We start from the raw sequence: 26,453 nt of genomic DNA on the forward strand, positions 1-26,453 counted from the left end.
CAAAGACTGTCATCGGATTACTTTAGGAGAGACCATCTAAAAGAGGTTGATTGACCCACGTGGACCAATCAGGTCACACTACTGACTGAAAGCACTCGTGAATCAGACGGTAGAAATATGTGTAGGCTAAAACAAGTGGCACTTTGGGCCTACAATAAAAACTTTAAATATCTATAACATCAGATGTAGGGAAAAAAATCATATATCAATCAAAATGCACATCATCATGAGAAGGTAGATATAATAACTCAGACATAGTTGGAGCTTACAACATGTCTGCTAGAGCTTGTCACTAAACAAAAATGTGGATTAAGGCAAAATATATATATACAAACATCAGCTATAAAGAAGCTAATGAAGATAAAATACAGCATAAAAGGGGGCCAAATATTAAAAACTTTAATATAGAAAAAAAAAGCTGAAGCAGCTTTATCAGTAATACGTTTAATAATGTAACTGTTTCTGGAGCCAGTATTAAAGAGAGAAAAGTGGTCTATTAGCCCGCATAAAAGACCAAAGCATCTCAATCACTGATGCTGCGTTTGTCTCCATGAATATCTCTCAAGGTCTCATCTGGCCTGCGTTCATCTGCAGAGATTATTTTAGTCCACACCTCATCCATCACACTCACACACGTTAATGAGCTATCAAGCCCACCGGACGGACGGTGTGTTACAGAAACGTGCCTCAGGCCCTGGAAACAAACTCCAAGAGCTGAGCTGTCTTGTGGACGGGATCCTCACATAACACATGGGGCTATCATGGTGATGGATGGGGTCATGAATTAAACGCAATCTGTATGTTGGATTTGATCCACAGGCCGGAGTTTTCTTTATTCAGTGGGATGGGGAGATGTGTTTATTTGCCCTAGTGCCATGACGTTATAGTTTATGGCTGGAGGTAGTTTATGGGTGTTCAGCTCTATGTGTGTGTGTGTGTGTGTGTGTGTGTGTGTGTGTGTGTGTAGGGGTGGGCTCTTGGAAGAGTGCTGCACCATACTCATGCTGTCAGTGTGAAATATCACTGCACTCTCTCTTGATTGCTGTGTACGGTGCCTCAGCCCTATTCATAAAAATGCAATTCCATGCAGCTCTGTGGCTGGCTTGACGAAATAAACTACGATACACCAGAGAGGCAGATTTAAGGCGTGGAGGAGCACTGAGGCTGCTTCAGGGGACTGGCACTCAATTACCACATGCACAAGGTTCAGGAGAGGCATCTGTATGTGAAATAAGACTCAACTCGGGGCTGGAGTGCACTTACAGAAAAGAATATCACAAATTATTTCACTATATAACGTGATGTCAGGAGTGTAACTTTATTTTTAGTTCAGGGTCATTCTATAGAAATATACATTTTTCTGTCTCTAGCCTTTAACACTTTGTTGAGATTTAATTTTTCATATTTTATAATAAAACAACAGGTTATTTGAACAATTACTTCCTTCTGGGCCATCAATTTGGCAACATTTCCTTTTAATCAGTTATTATCAGTCAAATAAATATAAAAAAATATATAATGTAAGTAATCGTCCCCATGAGTAGCGTCACTGGTGTTACCGTGTGACAAAAGTCTATTATTTTGAAATAAAAATCACACTGATGACATCACTTTACTTCCTTTGACCTATTTCCTTAAAATCTATGAAGTTCACTGTTTCTTTGCAGTTATAAGAAATTTAAAAAATGTTTCTCCAGATTTCATATGAAGCTTTTAGTTGTCGTCTGGTGTGACCTAATTTTCAGAAGTGTGTCCTGTTGTATGTCACACCCAACAGGAATGTCACCAGATCTTGAATTACACCTTTTCATCACTGCAGCAAGGCTGACATACAAAACACCTGTGGATTAAACTGACATGATTTATTGCTGATCAAATCATCACTTAATTCTTTTTTTTTTTTTTTGGGGTTAGAAATGTATTGTTTGCTTTCACTGAATGTGACAAGGATCTCTGTTCACACTATTTGATTCATTTACTTATGAAATATTTGTTTCAATAAAGTTGTCAAAAAAAACAAAACAACAAAAAACAAAAAAACATCAACGCAGCCGGGTGTCAAGTTGAACCGTTGGAGGCGGTTTAAAGCAGGCTAACGTCCTTGGTTGGGGGTGAGTAAAAACAAGATTTTCAAGGGCTGTTAAATTAATCTTTAAGATTAATAAAACATTTTAAGTCTACAGTCATGCTAACAGCTCTGTGAGGCTGAACTAAAAGAGACAGGCGGTTCGTGATAACATCGGGATGCTAACATCAGGATGCTAACGTGCGCACAATGACAATGCTAACTTTTTGAACATGTACTGTTTACCATGTTCACCATATTAATTGTTACGTAATTTAATTAGATTGAGGCTGTTGGGATATTTAGCTTTTGGTACAATATTGACATTATTATTTTAATTATCAGTTAATCTTCTATTGAGTAGTAATTGTTGTTTTACAGTATAGTTAATTGTTATGTTGATAAATCTTAGAAAATGGCCCAGTCACAAATTTCCGATGTCTTTAATTTGTTTGTTAGTTTGTCTGACCAAAAACTCAAAGATACAGTAATATAAAACAGAGAAAGTCTTGATGTTAGAGAAGCTGGGACACCTTTTTGGGGAGGCATATGTCCCTGTAAAATTATTTAAATAATAAAAAGTCCAACCTAGTTGCTAGAATACATTTTGGCAGTGTACGTTTCTGCAAACCGGGGATATATCAAAAAGCTGCATCCCTTTATGTTGTGACTTCACATTTCTTTAGGTTCATCTTGTGCTGATGCTCTGGTTAGGTTAAGGCACAAAAACCGCATGGTGACGGTCAGGAAAAGATCATGTTTTGACTGAAAATACCTGTTTTGGTCACCACAAACATGGCTGAAAATAGTACCATGGTCTCATTAAAAACATCCAGTAGTGGTTTGAACTGCGGCCACTGGCTTTGCAGCCTTCTCGACTGGAACGCCACCACCACCCCCCTTCACAAGTCAGGTAATACACATGAAACGTGAAAGGTGATTTGTTTCCTAGAAACTTAACAGTATTGTTCAAACTATAATATATTTTCCTTTTATACTAACAAAAGATTTTAAACACTACAATTATCTATCTTCCAGGGTACGACAGCCACCAGTGACAGGAGTACACAGTGAGAAGGAAAGTCAGCTGCTCATACATGACAATATACAGCGTCCTAAAAAAAACCTCACTCTGCCCCTACTTCCTGTTCAAAGAGAATAACATTAAAGCTGTTGAAGATAGAGCAGAGACTTATTCTGCTGGGCATTAGTCTCTCAGACTTGAAAGTGAAGTCGCATCTTTTCATTGTTTGTGAAATGCCAGCGTTCGGTTCGACCTTCTCATTCTGCAGATTTTGAGTCGTGTTTGTATGCAACCGCATGCTGTTTAATCCTGCATCTGACTCTGTGATTTCGATCCAACGGCTACTTAACCTTCTCTTCATCAAACATGCTTAATGCCACAGCTGTGTGCGTGTTATGCTCTCACTGCGTTGCACAGTTTTCATGTGTTGCCATTATCCTTTCACCTGCAGAACCACCTGCTTCAGTCAGCTTAACCCGCTGGCCAAGCCCTCCTTCCAGCTCCCACTGTGGCCCATTGAGCGTCCTGCCATTTCCTTTCAAAACAGGAGGATGTGATGCGAGGATGTGAGTGCTTCGGTCAGGTCCCTGGTGAGCTCGCCTTGCAGTGCAGTGGTGTGAGAGATGCCTCTGTGACAATAGTCTTCCTGGCAAGTTTTTTTTTCTTGCTCGGGAGGAAATCGGCTGTTTAACGCAAGGTTTACACGCTGCCGCAGAGAGGTTAGACAGTTGAGAGATGGCCTGAGCGTGATAATATGTTGGAATAGCTGTCTGTGTTGGAGGTCTCCATGCCAACAGCTGCACAATGGGTACAATATAGCTAAATGTGCCTCTGAGGCCTGAGAGGGTATTTTAAGATCTCGTAACATGCCCTCATTTGATCTCATTGCGCTGTTAATTTTTTATTTGCAACACCTTCCATGCCCCTTTTTGCTGCAGTGTGTGGAGGGTTTCATTTTTCACCATGAAATGCCTCACCAGAGATGTTGCACTACATAGCGAGGAGTTTTTAAGAGTTATTTTTCAGTATCAGTATGAGCTAATTTTTGTTTTATACTCAGCACTTTTCTACAATTCCTTTTCAACATGAACCCTCTGGAAACCACTGGCTGCACCAGCCCTACTTTTCACTTTTTACACAACCCTTCCACTTTCTCATCCTCTGTTTTTTCCCCCGCCTCAGCACAGGGGGAAGATGAAGCACTCGAGTTTGCTGGAATCTGTTTCCCAGCAGCGGCCCGAGCTTTAAGATGGATCGAGGGGATTTGCATGGGGTGGGGTGGAGAGAGTAAGAGATGTAAGGGAGAACAGGAGACTAGGAGAGAGAGAGATGTTACTGCTGCTACAGCAAATGAGGGCTGTAGAGAGGGGAGGAGGGAGAGAGGGAGGAGAGAAGAGGGGGGATAGTCATACAGATCAGAAAACAACAGTCCCGTCCTGAGCCCAGAAGACAGACGCTGCTGTCTACTCACACTGAGAGTGAGGGGGGGAGGAGGGAGGATTGACTTTTACCTGCCGAAGAAGCCGCAACTCACCCCTCGCCTCCCTTCTTCTTTTGCTCTTCCCTTCAACCCAGCCTGTGTGGAGCCGCAGAGGACTGTCAGCCTGCGCAGACGAAGATCAGAGTGCTGGCAGAGCAACTGTGCCTACAGCTCTGCTACCTGCTCCACCACCCTGTATTACTCTCCCTCACACATGCACACCAAAATGCTCTCGCGGGCACACATTCAGAGAACTTTCTCTTGCGCGCACACACTTACTCGCTGACAAGCAGGCAGCCAGGCAGGCAGGCACACCCCCTCCCATTATCTGTGTGGGGAGCAGTTCAGCTCCTATTGGTGTGAGCGGCGAGGGGCTGTATTTTGCTCATCAGCGGCAGCAGCAGTAGCAGCAGGACGGTTCCAGAGGAGAGAGGCAGTCATCACCAGAGATCACACACACCAGCTTCTGCAACTGAAGGCAAGCCTCTTCCCTCTTCTTATTTTTTTTCTCTCTTTTCCTCTCTCCTCTTTCTCCGTCCTGATGTGACGCAGTGTGGCTGACCTTCCCTCATCCTCCTCCTCTTTATCTTTCTCCTCAGCGTGTGCCAGTGGGACAGCCATGGAGGACACCCTCACCTGCAGCCATGCCACCTTTTCCCAGGTGTTTGGACGCCAGGGACAGCTCATGCAAGCCAGTGAGTAGCCACAATTACACCTCCTGCCTCCTGGCAAATTCATTAGCCAGCTGCATGTCCTGCATGTCAGCGTAACTGATCTCCACCCTCAGCATTTCTTCCCGATCCCCATCCTCATTCTTATTGCCGTTTTAATTTAACTGATGCTAAGAGGCGCAGTAAAGCTTACAGTATCGTAGCTAAAATCTTTCTGCGCTGCTGCTGTAACAAAGCATGGAGTTTTTAGGGCCAAAAAAAAAAGAAAAAGTGAGTTATTTTGGGAAGGATGACAGGGTGTTCGTGCTTATGTAAAGGGCAAGAAGATTTAATCAGTTCAAGAAGTGATTGTGATTGTAGCTGATGTTTCTGTCGGTGCAGCAAGTTGCTGTGGAGCAGGTTGAATGCATCAACTTGTGTAGTATTGTGTTTAAATGAAGGAGATGTAAAAATTTCTGACAGTATTCAGGTTGAATTTGGGGCTGTGGCTCAGTTGTGTTGGGGGTCGCATTTTGGCAAAAGGAAGGCACCTTGTAGGATACAGAAAGACAAATCAGAAATAGGCTGTTTTGTGGATTAGTAGCTTTTTGTAAACAGGAGTTTTACAGGACGTCTGCAGGTGTTCAATAATTTGACTGGAGTAGCAGACCTAGACGGTTCTTTACTATCAGGTGTAGAAGCAATAGCACAGATTCTAGCTGAAATGTATTCATAATGCAGGTGCACAGTATTACCGAGGTTGAGTCTGACAGGATGAGACTATCAGCGATGCTTGCAGACTGATAACTAAATTATTGAAAACTGAATCTATCAAGATTTTTTCAGGGGAGCAGAAACACTGAAATGAAGCTTACTTCTACTGTGATATCTTATTATGTAATGCACACGGTCAGAATGCATATTTCCCCTGGGGGAGGAACAAAAAGGGGAGACTGACTCGCCCTCAGAATGAAAGTGTCCGCTGCATCCTCCCTCATCTGGCCTGTTAGTCAATGCCTTTGATGCCTCCGCTCGGCCATAAATGCAAAGTGATTCTTCACACAGTGTTATGATGGATAATTAGGAGAGCCCAGGGCAGATACCAAACTAAGACTGCCTTTAGAGTTGCATGCCTTAGATTGACTTTGCCACATCAGTGTTATATCCCCTGTGTTTCCTTTGATTACCACCTGGGGAGACAGAGAAGTATCTGTGCGGAGTTTCAAAGCAACTGTCATTAACAGCAACCCTGCTAAGACAGCACTTTGTGGAGCTAATAATGGAAACACGTCAGTCATTTTCCTGAGCTGGAAAATTCATGCTCCTATACACGTGTTTCTTAATAAGCTGTGTCGCAGGATTTCATCTGCAGGGATTTATTCAGTCTGTTTGAGAAGATAAACATGAAGTGGATTGTTGTTGTCTTCGCCCTCTCTTTGCACATGAGCACCCTTTTATAAATAATGCACTTTGTTCAAATGTATTTGTGGGCTCAATATTTTGTTGATAAGAGCACATTACTGTTAAAGAGGTTGCAAGGCCCCGATGCATATTCTGCCTCAGACAGGCAGACAGCTGGAAACATCTTTACTGAATGAGTGGTTTTGGAGTGCTGCGGGTTGTCTCTCTGGTTTCATGCTTTCATGGAGATCCTATCAGGATTAATTTGCAAATAATGCACACACAAAACAGGAAAAGACAAACATACAAGTACGCAAATCTATGCCTGATATTCACAAATACTGGCCTTGTTTAATATGTGTGCAGGCGTGGTATGTGTGACCGGGTCAGTTTGTCTGGAGGGCATCGCTGCATAAAAGGGAGGTAAAACAAGATGAGGGTGTGGCAGTGCTGGAGAGTCGTATCGCATCATGGCTGGCAGCTGAGCCAGTGTAGCCTTAAAAATGAAAGTAAAAGTGTGTAAATATGTTAAAAGTTTTATCAATCAACCAGTCAATCAATTAGATTATGTACATTATGAAGTACACTCAGCTGCCAATTTATCAGGTGCACCCTGCTTAAACTAATGCAGTACAATACATAAATACCACCTCAATGAAGGTCATAACATTAATTTTTTATGGAAAATGTTGATTCAATATAATGATCTTTTTGAAGGCTGCAGAGTCTGCTGCTGGTGAACTATACAACATTACAGACACTTTTATGTTTAATGATATTTTGTCCTTGGCATTTCAAGTAACAGAACCCTTGAAATGAAGCAGAGTTTAACAGCACCACAAACTGTATCCTTCAAAATACTAATCTATTTTAAAATAAAAAAGCAAAGGTTAAAGAGAATTCAGAAGAATTACACGAGTTGAATAGCAGAAATATGTTTTTCCTCTTCATATTTCTTAGCGTTTTTAAATCTGGTGTATGGTACTTATTTATGAAGTAAAACCTAGAAATAAATAATATATGAAATAAATAAATCAAGTTTCAATGAAGCCTGCACAGATTCCTCACAGCTCTTCCTCCTCTGAGCGCACGTGACTAACTAATTTCTAGAAATGCTGCATCTGTTTTCATTCAGCCCACAGTGTCTTGTTTGTTTTCTCATGAAAGGCCCTCATGAAAGTGTGGTGCTATGTGTATACGCTATCTGCCTCATTCAAATTCTGTTTGATTGTTCCACAATGAACGGGTTAGTTGTCAGACTGGATGCACAAGCAGGAGGGGCAAATCTAACAGATATGCAAATCACAGCTCCAGTTAGGCTGCTCTTGTGTTTTGATGTATTTTGCTGAAATTGGGTTTTATGCTAAGTGACTGACATTTTTTTTTTTTTACAGAAAAAATTATGAGAACAACAGGAGCTTAAAATAAGAAATGTGTTTCATAATTTGCAGCCTTTCAGCAATACAAGTTCAAAATGCTTTCACACGGACGACATATATTGAAGAGAACTGTAGCAACAGTGTCCTCTTGTCATAACAGCATTTTTTCCAACATGCATGTTTGCTACGACTGTAATTTCGCCCCTGGCAAACAGCAAGTGAAACCGCTGTTTTCTGAGAACCACATGCATTATTCACCACATCTTGACTTTCTTTGTGTTGCCCCCTCATCGCTGGTTGAATTCCCTCCTCTTTATCTTTGCCTTTAATTTTACCAACACTTTGTCCTACTTCTTCTTGCCCTCAAACTGCTTGCGGCAACAAAAAGTTCATAGGCGTTCACGGCTACGTGGGGAAAAAAAAAAGTCCTCATGTGCTGTATCACCATGTTTGCACAAATCCTCTGCAAGCTCAGGCTCTTCTCCTTCTTGCTCAAATGACCGTGGCCCTGACTCTGCAGCCATCACAGTCACCTTTCTGCTCCACTGGACCAAAGTGATGTGAGGATAGGCGTGGTGTAAGGTTGCCTGGGAGGTCTACAGAGGCCCATAACTCTGAATGTCTTCAGTCTCCCACATGTGTCGAGCCGCCCTCGTGTCTCTGCTCAGGGAGGTCAAGGTGCTGGCTTATGGCCAACGTTCTCATCCCTATTAGACTCCCGGGCTGCCGGCCATCGAACTTAATAGTAATATAATTCAGAGAGAGAGAGAGGCTCTTAAAAGAGCTTCTTTAATTGAGTCATTTTCATTGCAGGTGTGTACTGAAACTAATCCCATAAGAGCTGACAGAATTTATGCCAGATATCATCAACTTTCCTCCTCCTCCTCTTTGTAAAAGCCACATCAGATATATTAGATATGCAAATAATTTGTAGTCACTGCTGAATTGGCCTAATAAGTTCCTCACACTGGTTTATATATTCTCACTTACATTATTGATCCTGGTCCCTCGGCATCCTAAGCAGCATAGGAAATCACTTCTCCAGAGTAGATACAGGCCTTATTTAGATCTCTGTCTCTCTCCTAATCCCCATATTGGATTTAAGAACCAGTAGAGCTGAGTGCGTTAGACTTTGTGTGTGTGTCAGTCAGTGCATCCAGTCTCACAGCGACAGCCTTGGGCCAGTCAGAAGACCAATCTTGTAATTCTACATTAGCTGCCGCAAATGTCTGCTTTCACTTAAAGGAAAATTACTTGAAATACATGTACAAGCTGTGTTTAATGTACGGCAGTGAGCTGAATTGTATTGAGTTGTTGCGCATAATTACATGCATTTAGTTGCATACGCTCCTCTAGTTCTATGTGGCAGTGAAGCACATGTATCTTCATTAGCACACTCTCCCTCAGGATGATCAATAAACCGATGGGAGTTCACTGACTGCATTTGTTGGGTGTTTTCTCTCAGAATCATCGTGTCTGCTCTTTGACAGGAGATCGACGTCTTCTCCTTGACTGACAGGAGTGTCCTCACTGACTGGAGATACTGTGCTTCATGAACTCCTGAGCAGTTAACTGACAGTATCTCGAGATAGACACTTGGCTAGAGTTGTGTGATACAATATGTGCTGCATGATGGAGGTCCTACAGACTGTGGGTTTTAAGGTTTTATGACAAATCTCACACAATGGAGAAGGCAGCAACTCCTAAGAATGGATTACTACTACATCCGGGAGTAGTAAAGATATCTGCATATGAATGTAGGCGAGGCGCAGGTTCTGGTGTTCTGGTTTCCATTTGTCATCTGTTTGTAGTCCAACCAGTACTAACCAATCACGGTTGAGCAGCCTTTGGTTGCATGCAGGTAAATGGAGTGTGTGGAGAGCAAAAGAGGCATAACACGTTGGCTAAAGACAATCAGAACCCATCAGCTATTATCTGACAATGATTAAGCAACTGTTGACTGAGTGTAAACTGGCTAGTTAGTTGGTTAACTGGTTAACAATCTGGTAGTAGATATCTCAACTTCAACTTCATCCATCACCTCAGCTGGCTGCAATGGCTGCAACATAATCTTTTGGAGCAACTCCAACAATCAAGGTTACGTCCACTGAAAGTGCTTGTTTTTGCCACTGGCTGAGGTTGTTATTCTAAATGACCTTTTTGTTAAATAATAAGATGGGTTTTGTTACCAGAAACACAAGTCTTGTTCGAGGAGAAGTCTCCCTCTGAAATCTTGAGGTGATGCAGGAAGATGATGGTGGAAAAGTGAGTCAGAGTTGGAGAGAGGAGTTTGTACTGCTGGTAAGAATTTATCTTCAGCGTCATGGCTGAATATTTACATTATTTTGACAATCTAAATGAGACGACAATTTTAACAGCCCACCTCGTGAGATTTCAGAGCGAGACTTCTCTTTGAACAAGATTCGTGTTTCTGGTAACAAAATGGATTTTATTATTTAACAAACGGTTAAGGGGTCACCAAAGTTACAATCCATCCTGAGGCGAACATGGCGGAGTGTAACAAATTTCCCTCAAAAACACAAATATCGACCTCATGGTGGCAGAAGAAAAATGTCAAGGGATCATCCTCTGGGGACCATCGAAAGTAGATTTCAAACCATCCAGTAGCTGTTAAGATATTTCAGTCAGGGCGAAAGTGGGCCGGCTTTACAGAATTGTTTGACAAAACAATGTGACCCTAAGGGTGGTTCAGATGTGCTGGAGCTATATCGCATAATCTTCCTCAGCAGATGCCTTGTTTTTTTAGATTTTCTGAAGAATCAACTTTCAATCTCACCATACTGGATGCATTTATGGTCTATATTTCTGGCAGGGGCCACAACGTAATTCTTCGCTTTGTTTTGAAAAACTAATTTCGACCTGACAGATGCTGCATCCCTCTCTGTCCCACTAAAGGCAATTTGTTTCTGCAGCACCACCAAACTCAATGTGTTTTATTGTATCTGCTGGATTTATTGAAGATGAAGCGCTTTGCTGTTTCTGAGGCATTTCATATATTGCTGCATTGTTTCAAAAGATTGTGGGTAATTTCTCGCACTCTGAACCTGTGTGCCTCTTCTTTCTCTTAATCTCCCTCTCTTTCTCTTTCTGGCTCCCTCTGACACACGCACTCATAGGAAAGTGAGGTTATTGCAAAATTTTAAGTGGATGCGCATAAGCCGAATACTGTGCGCTCAGCGAACACATCTCCTGGATTTAATAGTCACTCATCTCCAACCACTTAAAAGCAGCTAAATTTGTCACTGCTCAATCTGCTGTGTACTCATCGAGCTGCCAGGAGACAGTTTAAGGTATGAACAACAGCAGCTTTTGCAGGGAGCGCTAATCCTGCTCATCTTGCCGTCTGTATGATTGCGTGTGTGTATCTGTGGGGTTTTGTGTCATCGTGCGACTGTGTGGTGAAAGTTTGAGTGAACTTCCTACTGCAGCAAAAACCCACACACACATTCGTATCCTAATCAGGTGCACGACAGAAAAACAAAACACACTCAAAGCTGCTCAGATGAAAAATGTTCCAAATGAATTCATATGCCTCCAGAGCAGCTTGCAGTGCGCCACTCACGTCCCCACCGTGTTTTCTGCGTCATTGAACCCCTCTTGCCTGAGTCTGATGACTCTGCATATCTGCCTCCCCGTGCCCAGTGCTGCTGGCCTCTTTTTCCCTCTCATAAACCCCTTAGTTACACTGTGCAGCCTCCTGCAGACACACACTGTGAGCTGCTTCCCAAAACACCAGTGTCCATCTTACAATACAGCACAAAGCAGACGGAGACAGCGAGAGGAGCAGAGGGAGGATGAGACCAGATAACACACAAATTGAAAACTTGAAGAGAACTCTTAGAAAATAAATTTCAAAGTCCTGATCTGCAAAACTGTCACCTTACTGCAGCTATCATAAAGAACCTGAGCTGAAAAAATGTTAAAGCCTTGTTATACAGCTCAGCATGACTGTAAATACTATCCGACTCCATCAGACTCCTTTTCCCTCTCTGCACTACAGCACTCTGATGTGAAAAAAAGGCAGTCATAAGGAGAATCTGGTGTGCTGTGAGTCTGTATAAATTTGCATCAGTAGTTAGTGCAGGCGCTCCTGTGGTGATGAAATATGGCCTTTTCTCCCGGGTGCTTCTCTTTAACATGCAGGGCACGCTGTGCACGGATGGGAGTGACAGTGCACACTGTGTGTTCGTCAAAGTTAACAATGAAAGAGTGAGAGTTTTAGATGGATTGACTCCCTGCGTGTGACCAGAAAATATTAGCAGCTGCAGAAGCATTTAGTATTAGTGTCAAATGTTTTCATTAAAAAATTGTCTCTATTTAGAAATGCGGACCCTGTGGTTCTTAAAGGGTAAGTCTGTAAATCATATTCAAGAAAGACCAGCCCACTTTTTTGCAAAAGTACATAAAGTTCAGAGATGTTTTGACAGTGTAAGAGCTAATGAGCAGAGTTATGTTTGAACCTACGCACTGTAAAATCAGATATGCTTGCAAGTTGAGAAGCTCGACTGTACGCAGGCTTTGCTACCAATTTAAACCACAAAGGGAGGAATACACTCAATGCCAAGAGTTTCTTAAGATGTGTACAGAGCGTGGATGTCAGAGAATTTAATTCAAGTCACCACATCACAAGAGCAGTGAATCAACCCGAGCTCATGATAACTCTTCATAAGAATAATATTAATAATAGGAAAAGGCACGTTGTGAAACGATCCATCATTCTGGAGGAAGTAGTTTACAAGGAGGCTGTGAAATGAGTGTGTGTGTGTCCACATGTGTAATCGAGCCGGCTCAATGCCTGCTTTGTGCTCATGCCCCTTGGTAATACGTATTAAAGCTGGTATAGAGTCACTAGTTTGTCATATCAAATTACATTAGCTGCTAGTTTTGTTTAAGGATTTGTTACTGACACCAAACTCACAAGAGCAAACGGCTCACTGAAGTCCCATGTCTCACTTAATGCTCTTATGCATGTCTCTGGTGAATTCTCCAGAAGCCTGCGCCGCTGTGAGGATGCTCCTGATGAAAAGCATTCGCAGTCACTGGTGTGAGAGACAGATTCTTTCACACCAACGACAGTAAACATTATAACTGTGATTCCCCTCCTATTGCATTGTAGCACCTGTTGGGCACCAGAATTCAACCCTAGTCCTACACACATACTTAAGGGCAAAAACAGATGCCTCCCGCATTACTAGGAATATGAAGTGCAATAAAGCCTTAGGACCGGCTAATTTGACTTTGGTAAATATTATGCAAGCAGAGCGGGACGAGATGGGCCTCACTGCAGAAACAGAGCAAAATATTGCCAGGGGAGCTTTACTAAAAGTTAACATTTCATGGAAAAGTTAGGTATTTAGAATCAGGCCTGGCAATTAGTGTCTTCATATGTGAGTTTTTAAAAGCTACGTGAATATAAGTGAATAATTTAACTTTATCTGCTAGTGCATCCCAAGAAATAAGGCTTAGAATAAGTTCATGTTTACCGTTATGATTCATTTACATGGAGGGTGTTTCACTTCAGCCAATTAGATTCAGTCACAACCACTGTGAGGCAGTCATCTCGTTGGTATCAAACTGTGAAATCTGTCATTTCAATTTATTTTCATGGATGGATGGATGGATGGATGGATGGACTACACCTGTAAGATGATGTCATGACATATCTCCTCAACTTTTCCTATTGTGCACACAATTTCTAAAACACTTATTAGGGATGCTACTATTGATTTTGAGTTTAAAGGGGCAATTTGTAACATGGACAGATTTTAGTTTAAAACATTATGATACCGTAATACCACCATAATGTAGTTTCAGTTGGGAGATGTACGCAAACGGCAAGTGAGTTTGCTGTGTTTCAAAAGCTCTCTTAGCTTTTTGTGTCTAATAAATAAACAAAATAAACTCGCAAAATGTCAAGAAAGGAAATAGTTCTGCACCCTTTTTCCCTTTTAAACAGAAAATACAGCTTTACACCCTCTGAATTCACTCTGACTGAACTAAGGCAAACTCAATTGCCTTGTTAACTGATCATTAAACAGCCTTCATTCAAACCCAACATAAACTAAATTAAACTCACCAACACAGTCTTGGTTAGTCTTTCCACAATTACCTCTGGTTTGGTCAAAATAAATCCCCCAAAGTCACAGAATAAGAAGTGAAAATATTTTAGCTCTACACTACATTTTCACCCGCTGCTGATGCCTGACTCTCTCCTGCTCCTCTGCTGCTTCACACCTCTCCTGTCCTCGCCTGCCTTGTCTTCTTGTCCCCAGAGTCATAGTCCTGTAAATAACCTTCGCCCTGTATTCTCTGTCGTCAAACTGGCATCTGTCAGTCTCAGTGGCTGTGCTCAGTCTCATTCTGGTGTCCAGCCATGTCCAGTCAGAGGCGACTCCCCTGTGATCCAAGGTCACTGTCCAGGTAGGCAGACTCTGGTCAGCTGATAGGGCCACTTAGCTGCATGGCTAACTGAGCTAACTTGTTAACATTAGCTAGTAGCTACTGCACAAGATAGTGACAGCAAAGAGAACAGTGAGCAGCTGTTAAAGTTTGTGCTGCCCCATATATAGACAGATGACCTTATCCTACAAGTTACAGCTTTCACCTGCTGATTATTCTCTCAGTGAAAAATTGCTGTCGTAATTTCCTTCAAATGTTTTGTTTTGTCCGACCAACAGTCCAAAACCCAAAGATATTCAGTTTACATTGATATAAACAGAGAAAAGCAGCAAAATCCACACATTTAAGAAGCTGGGCCAAGCACATTTTGGGCATTTTTGCGTGAGAAATTGAATAATTATCAAATAGTTGCTGAATAATTTTCTAGTGATGGACTAATTGATTAGTAGATGAATTGATTCAGCTCAACTTTTCATGTCCATCTCTTAATTAATTCCTCTCGGCTGAAATGAGCTCATGCCGCGGGGAACGGCCTGGAACATATTCAAAACAAACTCAAGCAGCAGTCATAAGTTCAAACCAACCAACTGCAGTATACTGTATCTGAAATCACAGTTTGCTCCCTGGATTAGAAAAGTCATGAATTTTTTATGTCATTTTAAACATGTGGGCAGATCTGAGACCTTGAACACAGACGATAGATCAGAGGCACAGGCTCTGTCCTGGTTCACAACCGCATCAGACCAGCCAATTATGTCAAGTGTTTTTTGCATCACAACTCTGATGTCATCTCGGTTCGGAGCTTTCTGCTCGACAGACGTGTGCTTGGAGAGACATGCTCAGCATCGTTAAACAGCGCTCGGCTCGCTCCTCTCCAGCGCAGTGTGGAGCGTTTGATGTGAGAGGGAAGTGAAAAAGCCCATGAAATATGGCGGAGACGGTTTTCTCCACACAGGAATGTCGAACTTGTTAATGTGTTGAGTTGATGCACCTTTGAACTCCACAAGAGTTGTTTACTTGCACAGAACGGTGTTAATGAATGATAGTGGTAATACCTGCAGTGTGAACTCAAAGTGGCTCATCAGCTATTAGAAACCTGCTCTGAAATTGAATTTTTGAGAATCAAAGTGGCTGATAATGATAATAGATTCAGAACCATCAGCCCGTATTAGAGCAAATTTGAAGTGCAGCTATTTAATCCCCATCTGTCTTATTTCAAGTTTGTGAGTTGTGTGCTACCTGCCATTGTGCTCCGGTAAAAAGATACGCTGACCCACTTTCATCCTCCCTGAAAGACAGGAACAGACACTCGCTCGCAAACAGTCCTAATTGGGCTGCAGCCTTGTCACCGGTTGCCGCCTGTAGGCCCCGGCTCTCGGAAGGCACTCCAGCATGCAGCCTCTGGATTTTTAAAATGTCATGTTTGAGCTCACACAGGTCTGCTCTAACAAGCAGTGTTTACCCCCGATTCTGTGAAAAGATGAGAGGGTCCTTATTTCCCCTCCTCATCCCGGCTGATGCAGAGAAATGTCTTCTTCTTCTGTCTGAATCTTCGAAGTTTCTCTTTAAGCTCATTTTCATGGTTTGTGGATGCAGCTGAAAACAGCTATTAGCGATACACCTTGGCTTCCTGGGTCCATTTTGGGCTATATTTATGTATTTCATATTCCTGTTGATGAGCAGCCAAATGTTGACGTTTTGTTGAGATTTGTGCAACACAACTACACAGAGGTGGGAAGTAATAATACTTTGTTATTGTACTGAAGTAAATTTATCGTGTATCTGTACTTTACTTGATTATGTATTTTTTCTGACAACTTTTCACTTTCTGCTCCTTATTTTTTCAAAACAGACTCATTGCTCTAGTGTTAATGAATCTGAGGGGAATTATCGATTCTTTTTATATTGTGTCATTGCACACCGCCTTCCCAACATCACAAGACTGATTTCAACCTATCAGTGCATAGCACACATGGCAGACCTAGCAAGACGAAATGATGTAACAAGATGGAAACGGACAGAGAGGGAGACTCAAACGAGAAGAGGCATGCTAGTGTCTCGTATCTGGTGCTTTTGTGAACAGCTCGGACAAACCTACTGATTCCACCATTAAGTTTAATAGTCTGTGAATTATTTTAATATGATGTGAGATTCAGTTAGCTTTGTACAGAAATAGCCAGTAGAAATGTCCTATAGAGGGATACTTATTATTTTTACTTGAGTAAAGAAGTTGAATCAGTACTTCAACCAGAGTTTTTACTTTCCACAAGTATTTGTACTTCTACTTGAGAAAAGAATGTGTGTACTTTTGCCACCTCTGCAGCTAATACACACCAGCAGCAACTTTTTTAGCCGTCTACTGGTGTAAAAATTCAAATTGAGAATTATTATATAAGACAGAAAGGTATCTCCAACAATAGACTCAAAAGAACACAATGCAAACACAGAGCGGTGCTTTATTTAAAGTATCTGCTTTCTCTGCTGCTGTCACTGTCACTAATGCTATTTTTCTTCACCTCCGCCCACAGCTCAGTGCGAGTAGTTCAAATCAGTTCTTATCAAAGTAATATGGGGAAATACATGGAGCTACTTGCTGATGTAGGAGCTGATTTGCAATGAAGTGAGTACACCAGTGAAATTAGTTTTAACACAGTGACTCCTAGAGTGCATCGAACAACAAAGCGTTATGCAAGAAGACCCGAGGGTGTTTTTTTCCTTTAATTTATATACTTGGCTGTAAAGTATTTTGCTGCTTCCTGTGCTGCTCCTGCTCTGTAATTGAATTAATCTGTTATAAAAGATGTATCATGAATGGAACATTAACTACCCCTGACCCTTGACCTTTTGTAAAAGCAGACACTTACATAACCCGCCCTTTCTGCCGTTACACACCTCATTACACCTGATACATAAACGAGAGCTGCTCTTTATCTGATAATTAAATACCTGTGTGTGTCTTGGCTGAGCGGAGGAATCCAAGTGGTTTCATTAGGTGTTGAAGAGGAGGCCTCAGGCAGATTATCAAAGGGCCATCGGAGGCTTTCATGTTCAGCCGATGGTTCATTGCCCCCCCTGAGATTTGTTTTTCTAAAGTCTTTGAGTCAAAAGAAGAAAGAGAAACCTGGATGGCTCCGTGCTGATCTCTTGTACGTCTCACTAGGTGGCACACTGATCAAAGTTATGCAAAAAAAAAAAAGTGGACAGCACATCACTTGGCTTTTTCTGGACTTGTTAGGAGCCATATTTTAATTATACATCACTAACAGGTTTTAGAAAGAGCTGCAATGACCCTTTGTTGTGACAACCTGTTATCCTATAGGGATTTTTAATGCTAAAAGTGCAATTTGTGGAGTTTTTATTATGATTAAAGGTTAATAAGAATGAAACCGAATTTTTCATCAAAGCTATAGTGAATTATTTACCGCACTTGTACCTTTTTAAATATGTGATGTTTTGGATTTATGTCTCTGAGTCACTTAGTGGAGGCAGCAGCAGAAGTTTTCAGGGGTCGAACACGGTTGGTACACGTGTCTTTGTCACTTCTTCACTTGCAGCTGTTCTGTCAGTGAGATGGGAAACAGAGGTACGTTCTCATTTCATGCGGTTGCAGCATGTATCAAAGCGACCAGGTGGTGGCAATGTTGCTGTGGGCAAAATTAAATCCCTCCTGCAGTTTCTGCCTCAACACTGGAGCCTCATGCTCTAATGCAGAGCTGGTTGACTCTGTGGGATGCAGCTCTGACCATCCCAGTGGGTCTGGAAGGGTTTGACCTCAGCTGACAGTCTGTGAGCTCTGTCAAAGGGAAGCTTTGATTGCATATCATGAATCTGTATGTCAGAGATTGTGCAAAGATATCTTAAAAGATAATCTGGCTGAGACCTTCAGGATTAATGTCCCGAGTTGAGAGAAGTGTTTGATCTGTTAGCCGGTAGCTGGTACATTTTCAGATATGCAAATCAAAAATTGCATCATAATGTAGGGACTTGAGATTCTTGTGAGATGCAATCTGTGCTGATCTCCAAACGAGTGGGGATAACCTTGTCTGCATGCTTACATTCTTTTGGTCTCAATTTATCCAAAGAAGGTTCATTATTTATTGTCTGTCATCTGTTTTTGTTAATTACCAACAGGCCAGTGCCAACAATCTTGAGAAACGACAGATTTCACAGTTTTCTGTGGTGGTTTGGAAACAATTTGCACTTAAATTCCTGTCAGAGTTGTTCCCTTGAGATGTTTTAATTCTCATGTAGGTCTGTCTCGCTGTTAATTAGCAGGCTCACGCATAATAAGATTGACTGAGTAAATTACCGTGTGTTTATTAGTTAAAGGAATTGAAACAATGAGGTGAATTGAATCCTTGATTTGGCCAGCACAAACAGTTTTGAGATGTATGAGAAAATGATTATGAAAATGTGAGTTACCAGGAGGAAGGTGTTACTCTTTTGGTCCTATTCTACTTTTTAATGTTCTATTGTTTCCTGGTGAAAGTGCAGCTTGGAGAATCTGCAGGGAGAGCTGAAAACTTTTCCTGCCCTGCGGGCCTCATTGTGAAGATGTTTCCCTCTGGGCTGCCCTCGAGGTCTTTACTGTCTTACCTTCAACAGCTTTCACTTGTAAATTGACTGAATGGCAGACAAGAAAATTAGGAGCCTGTTTGAGAACAAATTAGGTAATTACATTTATGCAGCTGATTCAAAATCCCAATATTAAAGGGAAATTCTGTAATTTTCAAACCAATGGCCCTATATTTACAGCCATGTTGAGGCGATCTACTGCACTGAAACTTACAGATGTTACATTTATATATTCAAATACAAGGTAAATTATGCATTTGTTATGTTTAATATACAGTGTATGTAATATACATATACATACACAATATACATTATATTGTGTTTTTAGGGTGTTTCCTGACACCTAGTATAAAATTATGGATTTGATGTTTAGAGAACACAGGTTATGTTTTATTTATTGTCAACTCAACATGTTCCCAGTATTTTCACTTTACAGTTGCAGATAAGACAGCGTGCTCCTTAATACTAGGTGTTACCCCGCACAACATTTGGATGGAGGTGCCATCTGTCGGTCCACCACTTTGATCCAGACTGAAATCTCAGCTATCATCACATGGATTGACATGAAAATCAGTTAAGACAGTCATGGTCCCAAAAGGATGATTGTTGACCCATTAACGTTTCATCTAGTGCCATCATCAGGCCAAAATGTATCCAAATTGTAGTTTATGATCAAAAACTGACAACATTCCTATCTCCTAAGCTGTACTTTGCTTGGTAATAATAAGCATATGTTAACGAAATGACATTCTTAAACAAAATGCCGAATATAGAGAGACGATGTCCCTCCCCTTCCAGTGTGCCCCATTGGACCTTATTTTGGAAAAATATGTGTACAATAGTCAATGGCAAGAGACAAATGCAAGTCAAGAGAGATGTTTTTGTAAATATAGTGAAATAAATGATCGTTTGAACTCATAACCATCACATGTGTAATTCATGGCACAATTCAAACGGGATCAAAGAATTATTTGCCTGGTCCACTGGAAGGGGCGTGACTTTCCCTAAAACATTACTGCTAGACGTCAGCATGTTTGTATTGTCATTGTATGTTACCATGCAGGCATCAGCATTAAGTGGACAGCTTCACAAAGCTGCTAGAATAGCTATAGACTCTGATTCTTGCTTTAAGATTGTATTCAGTTCAACTTTTGACTCACTAAAACTATTGGAGACAACTGACCAATTTACTTAGCAGCCATTTTGATGGTTTTCCAGTAGATCTATTAGAAACACAAATGCAGTCAAAAGCTGAACTTACATAAATCACACATACTGTACATAATTGTTCATCGACTGCCAGCTGGATGATGCTTCCTTACATGCAGTGAAGCTGCATGTAAGGAAGCAAGATACAAACTGTACAGAAAAGTGTGATATTGCTTTATGGAGCTGTCTGAATTGAGTGTCTGGATTCAGATCTGATCGGATCAGATACAATTTAGTGCCTAAACAAGCCAAAACATGCCTGTTGTGGCGTGGGAACTGTGGAAATGAGAATGAAATGTGGACCTGAGGGATCCTCTCACACGCTGTGGACGGAGAAGAGATGCCTGGCAGTCTGCCTTAGCCCCTGTTTGCCTGATTGTTTTGGGCAGATTCTCTGATTTCAGCTCTGAGACACAAAGAAACAGAACCAGTGTAGTTTGTTTTTCCGCAGAGGTCAATCTCCTAAATCCACTGTCACAATTATGCACTCCATGTTCACATATTCCCACACAAAGCTCTGCGCACACAAAAGCCCCCATCTGCTCTGCATCAGACATTAGTGGGCACTAGCCAGAGGGAAAGGATCAAATGCTCGTTGAGAGAGTGTGGAAGCATGACACTGGAGTGAAATGTAAAGTATCTGCCATGTGTGTGTGCCAGACATAAAGATAAAACAGATTTGTGGAGCGTGCTGTAACAGGCTTGCAACGCACAGAAGATAAATTCTTTCAAATTAATCCAGGTCTGATCTGTCTTCGTCTCAGAGACGATGTATCATGAGATGATCTCCAAGTTTTCCTTTGGGGGAAAATGTCCAATTTCTCAGGGGAATTGCAACGCGCGGCGGGTGAATCGGACAATCCTGCAGATAGCGATGCAGAACAATGAAGCAGACAACAAAATTACAGGCTTGTGTTGATACTGACAGATACTGAGGGGGATTCAGTTATTTCTATGCAAAGCAAACTTCGCTAAGCTATAATTGATCTGTCCAAATCCCCACGTTTGAACAAACTTGCACTTGGTGTTACAGTGGCATGTTTTCCAAAGCTATAAAATGAACATTGGCCAGCTCCCATCCTGAGTGTGACAGGTGGTGTTATACCCCCGGTTTACGTTTAATACAGGCTTGTGTCCACCACCAAGATTGTGCTGTGTATTTATCTGGCACTGGTGTAATTGAAATGTAGCCGAGCTCTCCCTCTCTCTCTCAGGATTGCCTCAAATTCTCATAGACTCTCTCGTCCTTTCATCCGACTCAGGGTCTGTTGGGGCTTGAAGAGTGAAGTTTTTGGAGTTTCCTCAAATTGCTTTGGCGGAGGCTGATTGGCTACTCTGACTGTAACCCCAAAAGTGAGCAGCGGCGAAAGAGCCGTTTTGATATTTTTTCTCATCACACTTCCTGGTGGGACAGCTTGCTGAGCTCATTTGAATATATTTTACTGTATTCAACACATCTGCATTAAAACTCCCCCTGATCATGTTTTTGTGTGATTTCACATATTAACAACCGGTACCGGTATTTTTCCTGGAAGAGACATTACATTTTATGAGTGATGCGTTTTGTTTTTTTCATATGCACATTATTTTCTCCTTTCATGAGGACTGTACATGCTGACAAAACAGCAGCATGCCTCATTAGAGTTCATTGTTGACGTTGTTGTGCTCCTGTGGGTGGCTACAAAGATTGTAATGAGCTGTCCACATCTTAGAGTCACCAGCAGCACTGGGGCACCTGTGTGTGGGAGGGTGCTTCAGAAAACAATACAATACCCCTCTGATTTAAATGATCCTACACATCAAAAGCACAGACGTGTAGAAATAACAACCTGATGGTGGAGGATCTTGTGTATGCACGTTTAAAACAAAGCTCTTGGAATAAAGGATTTAACCATGAGATGTTGTGGGAAGTAAATCAAAGACTCATGAATGGAGACTTTTTATACATTAGTCTGACGTCTCTTCATTTCTTATTTATAGTAACATAACTGTTGATATATGATATGTGAAGACAAGCTGAGAAAACCAGTTGAAAGTGCAGAGGTGGTGTTTTCACACAGTGCTTTTAAAGATTTTTTTAAAGTTGTGAATTATTCATATTATCAGTGATATAGAGTCATACGCAGACTTTAAATGAGAAAAGGCAGGAAAACAAGTTGGGATAAAAATCATCTCACATATAAATATTCTGTATTATGGTTTTATTACTTCCACCAAGGGGCTTATGTTTTTGACCATGTTGGATTGTCAGCAGGATTACACAAAAACTACTGAACAGATTTCAGTGAAACTTGGATGGAGGAGGTGTCTCAGCCAAGAGTAGACTCCAGGATTTTTTCTCACTATCTTTAACACTGGGAGATAGGGCGTTTTCATTAATTTCTCAGGGAATAATACAGACATTAACATAGGACACACTCATTATTAAGATTAAATAAAAGTCTTTATTTGCATGTATTTGGTAATGAGGTAATCCAAAAGTAATGGAATGTAATCAAGTTACATTACTTTATTATTGTGATACTGTGGATTAATGTCTGACTACATTCTTTAACAGGTAATTGTATCAAAACACATTTTTAAAGTAGCCCTCCCAACTGTGGCAGCAGCCAGTTTCAACCGTAGGTGCTGATGGAGAGCAAACCATTTGTTGACATGTGTTTGCTAACATTTCTTGGTGCAAGCTATTTTACAGACATTTTCTAACAAAGCATGCTTTTAAAATGTATTGTATGTCTGTCTACCTGCTACTGTCACAAGTGAATTTCCCCGATGTGGGATGAATAAAAGTCTAAAGTCTAAAAGGTGATGAGGACATGTCCCCAGTGTAAATGACACCCATGTTTAATGGTATAGTATGTCTAATTTTTTTCACCCAATTACAGAAAACATCAAGTCTGTCCTGTAGTGGAATTAACATATTATATGCCGACTTTAATTGTGATGGCCCACTGGCAGACGCAGATGTACAATGCTTTTCAAATTGTACATAATGAAAGCATAATTTTTAACAACTTTATTAGCTGAAACTGATGATGTACCAATATCATTGTGCACCCCTAGTAAGAACAGTTTTAAAGTTACTGAAAAAGAGAAACAAACATCGAAGCCTCGTCTCTAGAGCATTAATGAAAATATCTTTCTCAATAATCTAAATTCTCATCAACATTCCTCCCCTGGCGTCTTCTCTGTATTATTAAAACACTGGAGTTCACAAACGGTCAGCTCCAGCAGGCCATTTTGAATTCCTACACTGGCTATTGTATCTGATCAGCGATGTGAAAACAAGATTTGACATTTCCTTACTTGCATAATCAGCAGAGGACCGATCATTCCTATGCTGCTGCCTCATCTGGTTTTCTCCAACCAGAAGAATATTAAACATGCAGGTGGTGGTGGTGGTGGAGACTTGCAGATGCACACCTCACAGCTGTCTAACGTTGATCAACCATGTCAGCAGCTGAGAGTTTCAGCATTTGTTGTTATTTCATGAATGAGTTCAATCAGTTTTTACAATAAATTCATCATGATGTGTTGTGTCTGCCTGATGCTCTATGGGTTTGATCATTATATGATGTGTTGACACATTCATAGTGGGCAAAGTAACATTACTTTTATAGAAAGCCACCTGTCTCCTCCATCATGCATCACAGTGCGCTACGGAATACATTAAATAAAAAATGAAAGTGGAGCAGAGAGGAGAGGAGGGTGTGTCTGTTCTCCCAGTTTGACAGCATGTCATTTTCTGCAGCAGCGTGCCATTATGCTGACGTGTTTGGCCGTCTTCGGGTCAGATAGGTACACCTTGTAAATGTTCAATGTGAAATTAGAATCCAATCGTCAGCCTCTGCCGTAAACATTTTATTTCCCCCGCTCCACCCACCCTGGCGCTGATTTGATGTACGGCGTGCTGCCTGCAGGGCCGCAGTGTGCTCGTAAACATGCCTCTTTTCGCCGTGCTGCTGCAGTTCAAGAGAAGGCTGCAAGGTGTGGCCATAAATCTTTGATCATTCTGCCAAAAAGTCGACCTTGGCTGTCGTCAGTGAGTCACACGTCACCTCAGTCGCTCTGTCACTCTCAGCCCTGAACTGACCTCTTGGCCTGCTCGTCGGTAGGTGTTTGAGAAAGTGATGGTTGACTTGGAGCAGGTGTCCTGACCTCCTTCAAACATGCTCTCTCTGTAATGTTGGCACAGTTGGCCCACTGGCAGAAAATTAATCAACTGATGGATTTGATTAATCAGACAAAATATACCAACCATTGGCTGGTTGCAGCTTCTCAAAAAGGAGGATTTGTTGCTTTTCTCTGTTATATATCATTTTAAATATAATATATGTGGGTTTTTGTCTAATTTGAAGACGCCAGCTGTCTCTGTTCACTCTTTTTAGACACTGCATATATTAAACAATTAAAAGTTAACACATCACATCAACGGATCTACACTGTCTGACTGGCATCACTATAATCAGTGTGTTCTGTATCTGCTTTGCCCAAATCTTTATTGAAGCTAGGGCTGTAATGATATCACATTTTTACAACGCGATTATCGTGGCGTCATGATATCTACAGAAAATTAGTCAGATTGATCTTTTATGGAATCCAAAAAAACTCCCAAGGTGCAGGTCTCGCTTTCGGCTGTCATCTCCTCTGACAGTAGCAACACACTGTGGCAGTAGTTAACTGGCTAGTTATTGCATCTTCTTCCTTTCTCCATGTAATGGTGGGTGGTTACCACATTGAGGTGCATTACCACCACCTACTGTGACGGAACGAAAACACAAAGAATATCAATATTTCATCTTTAAATATGACAATTATCATCAATACACTGAGTGAAATATTCAGACCAAAGACCATGTGTTTTCATAGCTGCACCATTCTAATGGAAATTCATTCATTCATTCATTTTATACACAATTCAACATGTCATTATTGACTTCTTTGACAACTTGAACACTGATAAGTGTCTCACAGTTTGCCTCAATCATTGAAACATTACCAGTTGAATATGAATGTTTTCATGAATATCTTTGTCATTGTTATCAGGCATTTGACAACATTGTGTTTATGATGTAACTGAATGCAACCACTACTTGTCACACTTATTACTTGTATCCCTGCAAACAGCACTTATACAAAAGTGAGCATGCTCGCAGTGAGTGTACCCTTGTAAAAATGAAGGGTACTAATAGGAATCGACTAATTGCACTTATTTGGCTCTGATGCAGCCGCCTCTCTCTGTCTGTAGTCTACAGTGGAGCTCATTTTAATTACTTTATAGTGCTGATACCTTAATATATGATAATACATTATAATCATTCATTATTGTTGATCTTGTTGTTGTTCTGTGTTCTGCTGGGAGCCGGCTGTTAGATTATGTTAGTGGACTCTTTTCCAAATAGAACATTAGGTACCGTTGCTCTAGAGACACATCCTTTGGACTGTCGTGGAAAATCCAACCCGAATCCTTCACAAAGAAATCCACAGTCCAGCGGCATTAAACAACTTAAACAAATCATCGACAGGCTTGTTTAGACAACTGGGGCGGGGAAGGTCTTATTTTTCACATCACATTACAATCTGCTTACATATGGCCAATAAAAAAGTGAATAATACATGTAAATTGCTATGAATTGTCACATAGGGCCCCTTTAATAGTATGAATCTGCAAAAGTAACTAGTTACTAAAGTTATCAAATGAATGCAGTTGAGCAAAAAGTACAATATTTGCCTCCAAAATGTAGTTAATTTGAAGTATGTATAGTAAGATGCAAAAAGTACCTCAAGATTTTACCTGAGTGCAGTACTTGAGTAGATTGTACTTAGTTACATTTCATCACTGGTTGATCTAAACTTTGGAACTAGGGGTTTTCATTTTTACAGCAAAAGTATATCGGTTATTGGTCTCCTTGATTACTAATAATCGGTTTCAGTATTGTTCCTGATAAACCATATTGGTCGATCCCTAGTTTCTATCAACCAATCAATTAAAAACTTGAACTAGAATTTAAGAGAAATGCCTGTGTGTTTGACACCTTGTGTTGAGCTGAGTAATTTCCGGCCCACTGGCAGCTGCTTGTTTTCAGCTGGAAAAAGAATCCAAGGAAGAATCGATCATGTAAATAACTGTAAGCTGCATGTTATTTATTAGTATTTGTTTCCACGTCTGCCGGGCCTCTCTGACAAAATGCTCTTCTATCACCTGCTGGCTTGGTATGCATCAGTGAAATGTTTCAGCATTGATCAGATA

The 26,453-nt window shown here is 41.1% G+C and overlaps 1 protein-coding gene across 3 annotated transcripts in view; it reads left to right on the forward strand.

Moving 5' to 3' along the window:
• The first annotated feature begins 2,859 nt into the window (after nt 1-2,859).
• Nucleotides 2,860-26,453, forward strand: part of kaznb (kazrin, periplakin interacting protein b) — a 132,622-nt gene continuing 109,028 nt past the window's right edge. For 2 of the 3 annotated variants that reach the window (XM_084349992.1, XM_084349993.1), the window contains exons 1-4: nt 2,860-2,978; nt 3,104-3,679; nt 4,665-5,047; nt 5,169-5,264. In XM_084349992.1, coding sequence (XP_084206118.1) covers nt 5,189-5,264 — 76 coding nt within the window. In that variant the 5' untranslated portion in view covers nt 2,860-2,978; nt 3,104-3,679; nt 4,665-5,047; nt 5,169-5,188. Of the gene's footprint in view, nt 2,979-3,103; nt 3,680-4,271; nt 5,048-5,168; nt 5,265-26,453 lie in introns of all 3 variants that reach the window. The other variant, XM_084349990.1, reaches the window with a different exon arrangement.

This window comes from Pagrus pagrus (genome assembly GCF_965226575.1).
Source record: "Pagrus pagrus genome assembly, chromosome: 3".
NCBI classification, from domain to species: Eukaryota; Metazoa; Chordata; class Actinopteri; order Spariformes; family Sparidae; genus Pagrus; species Pagrus pagrus.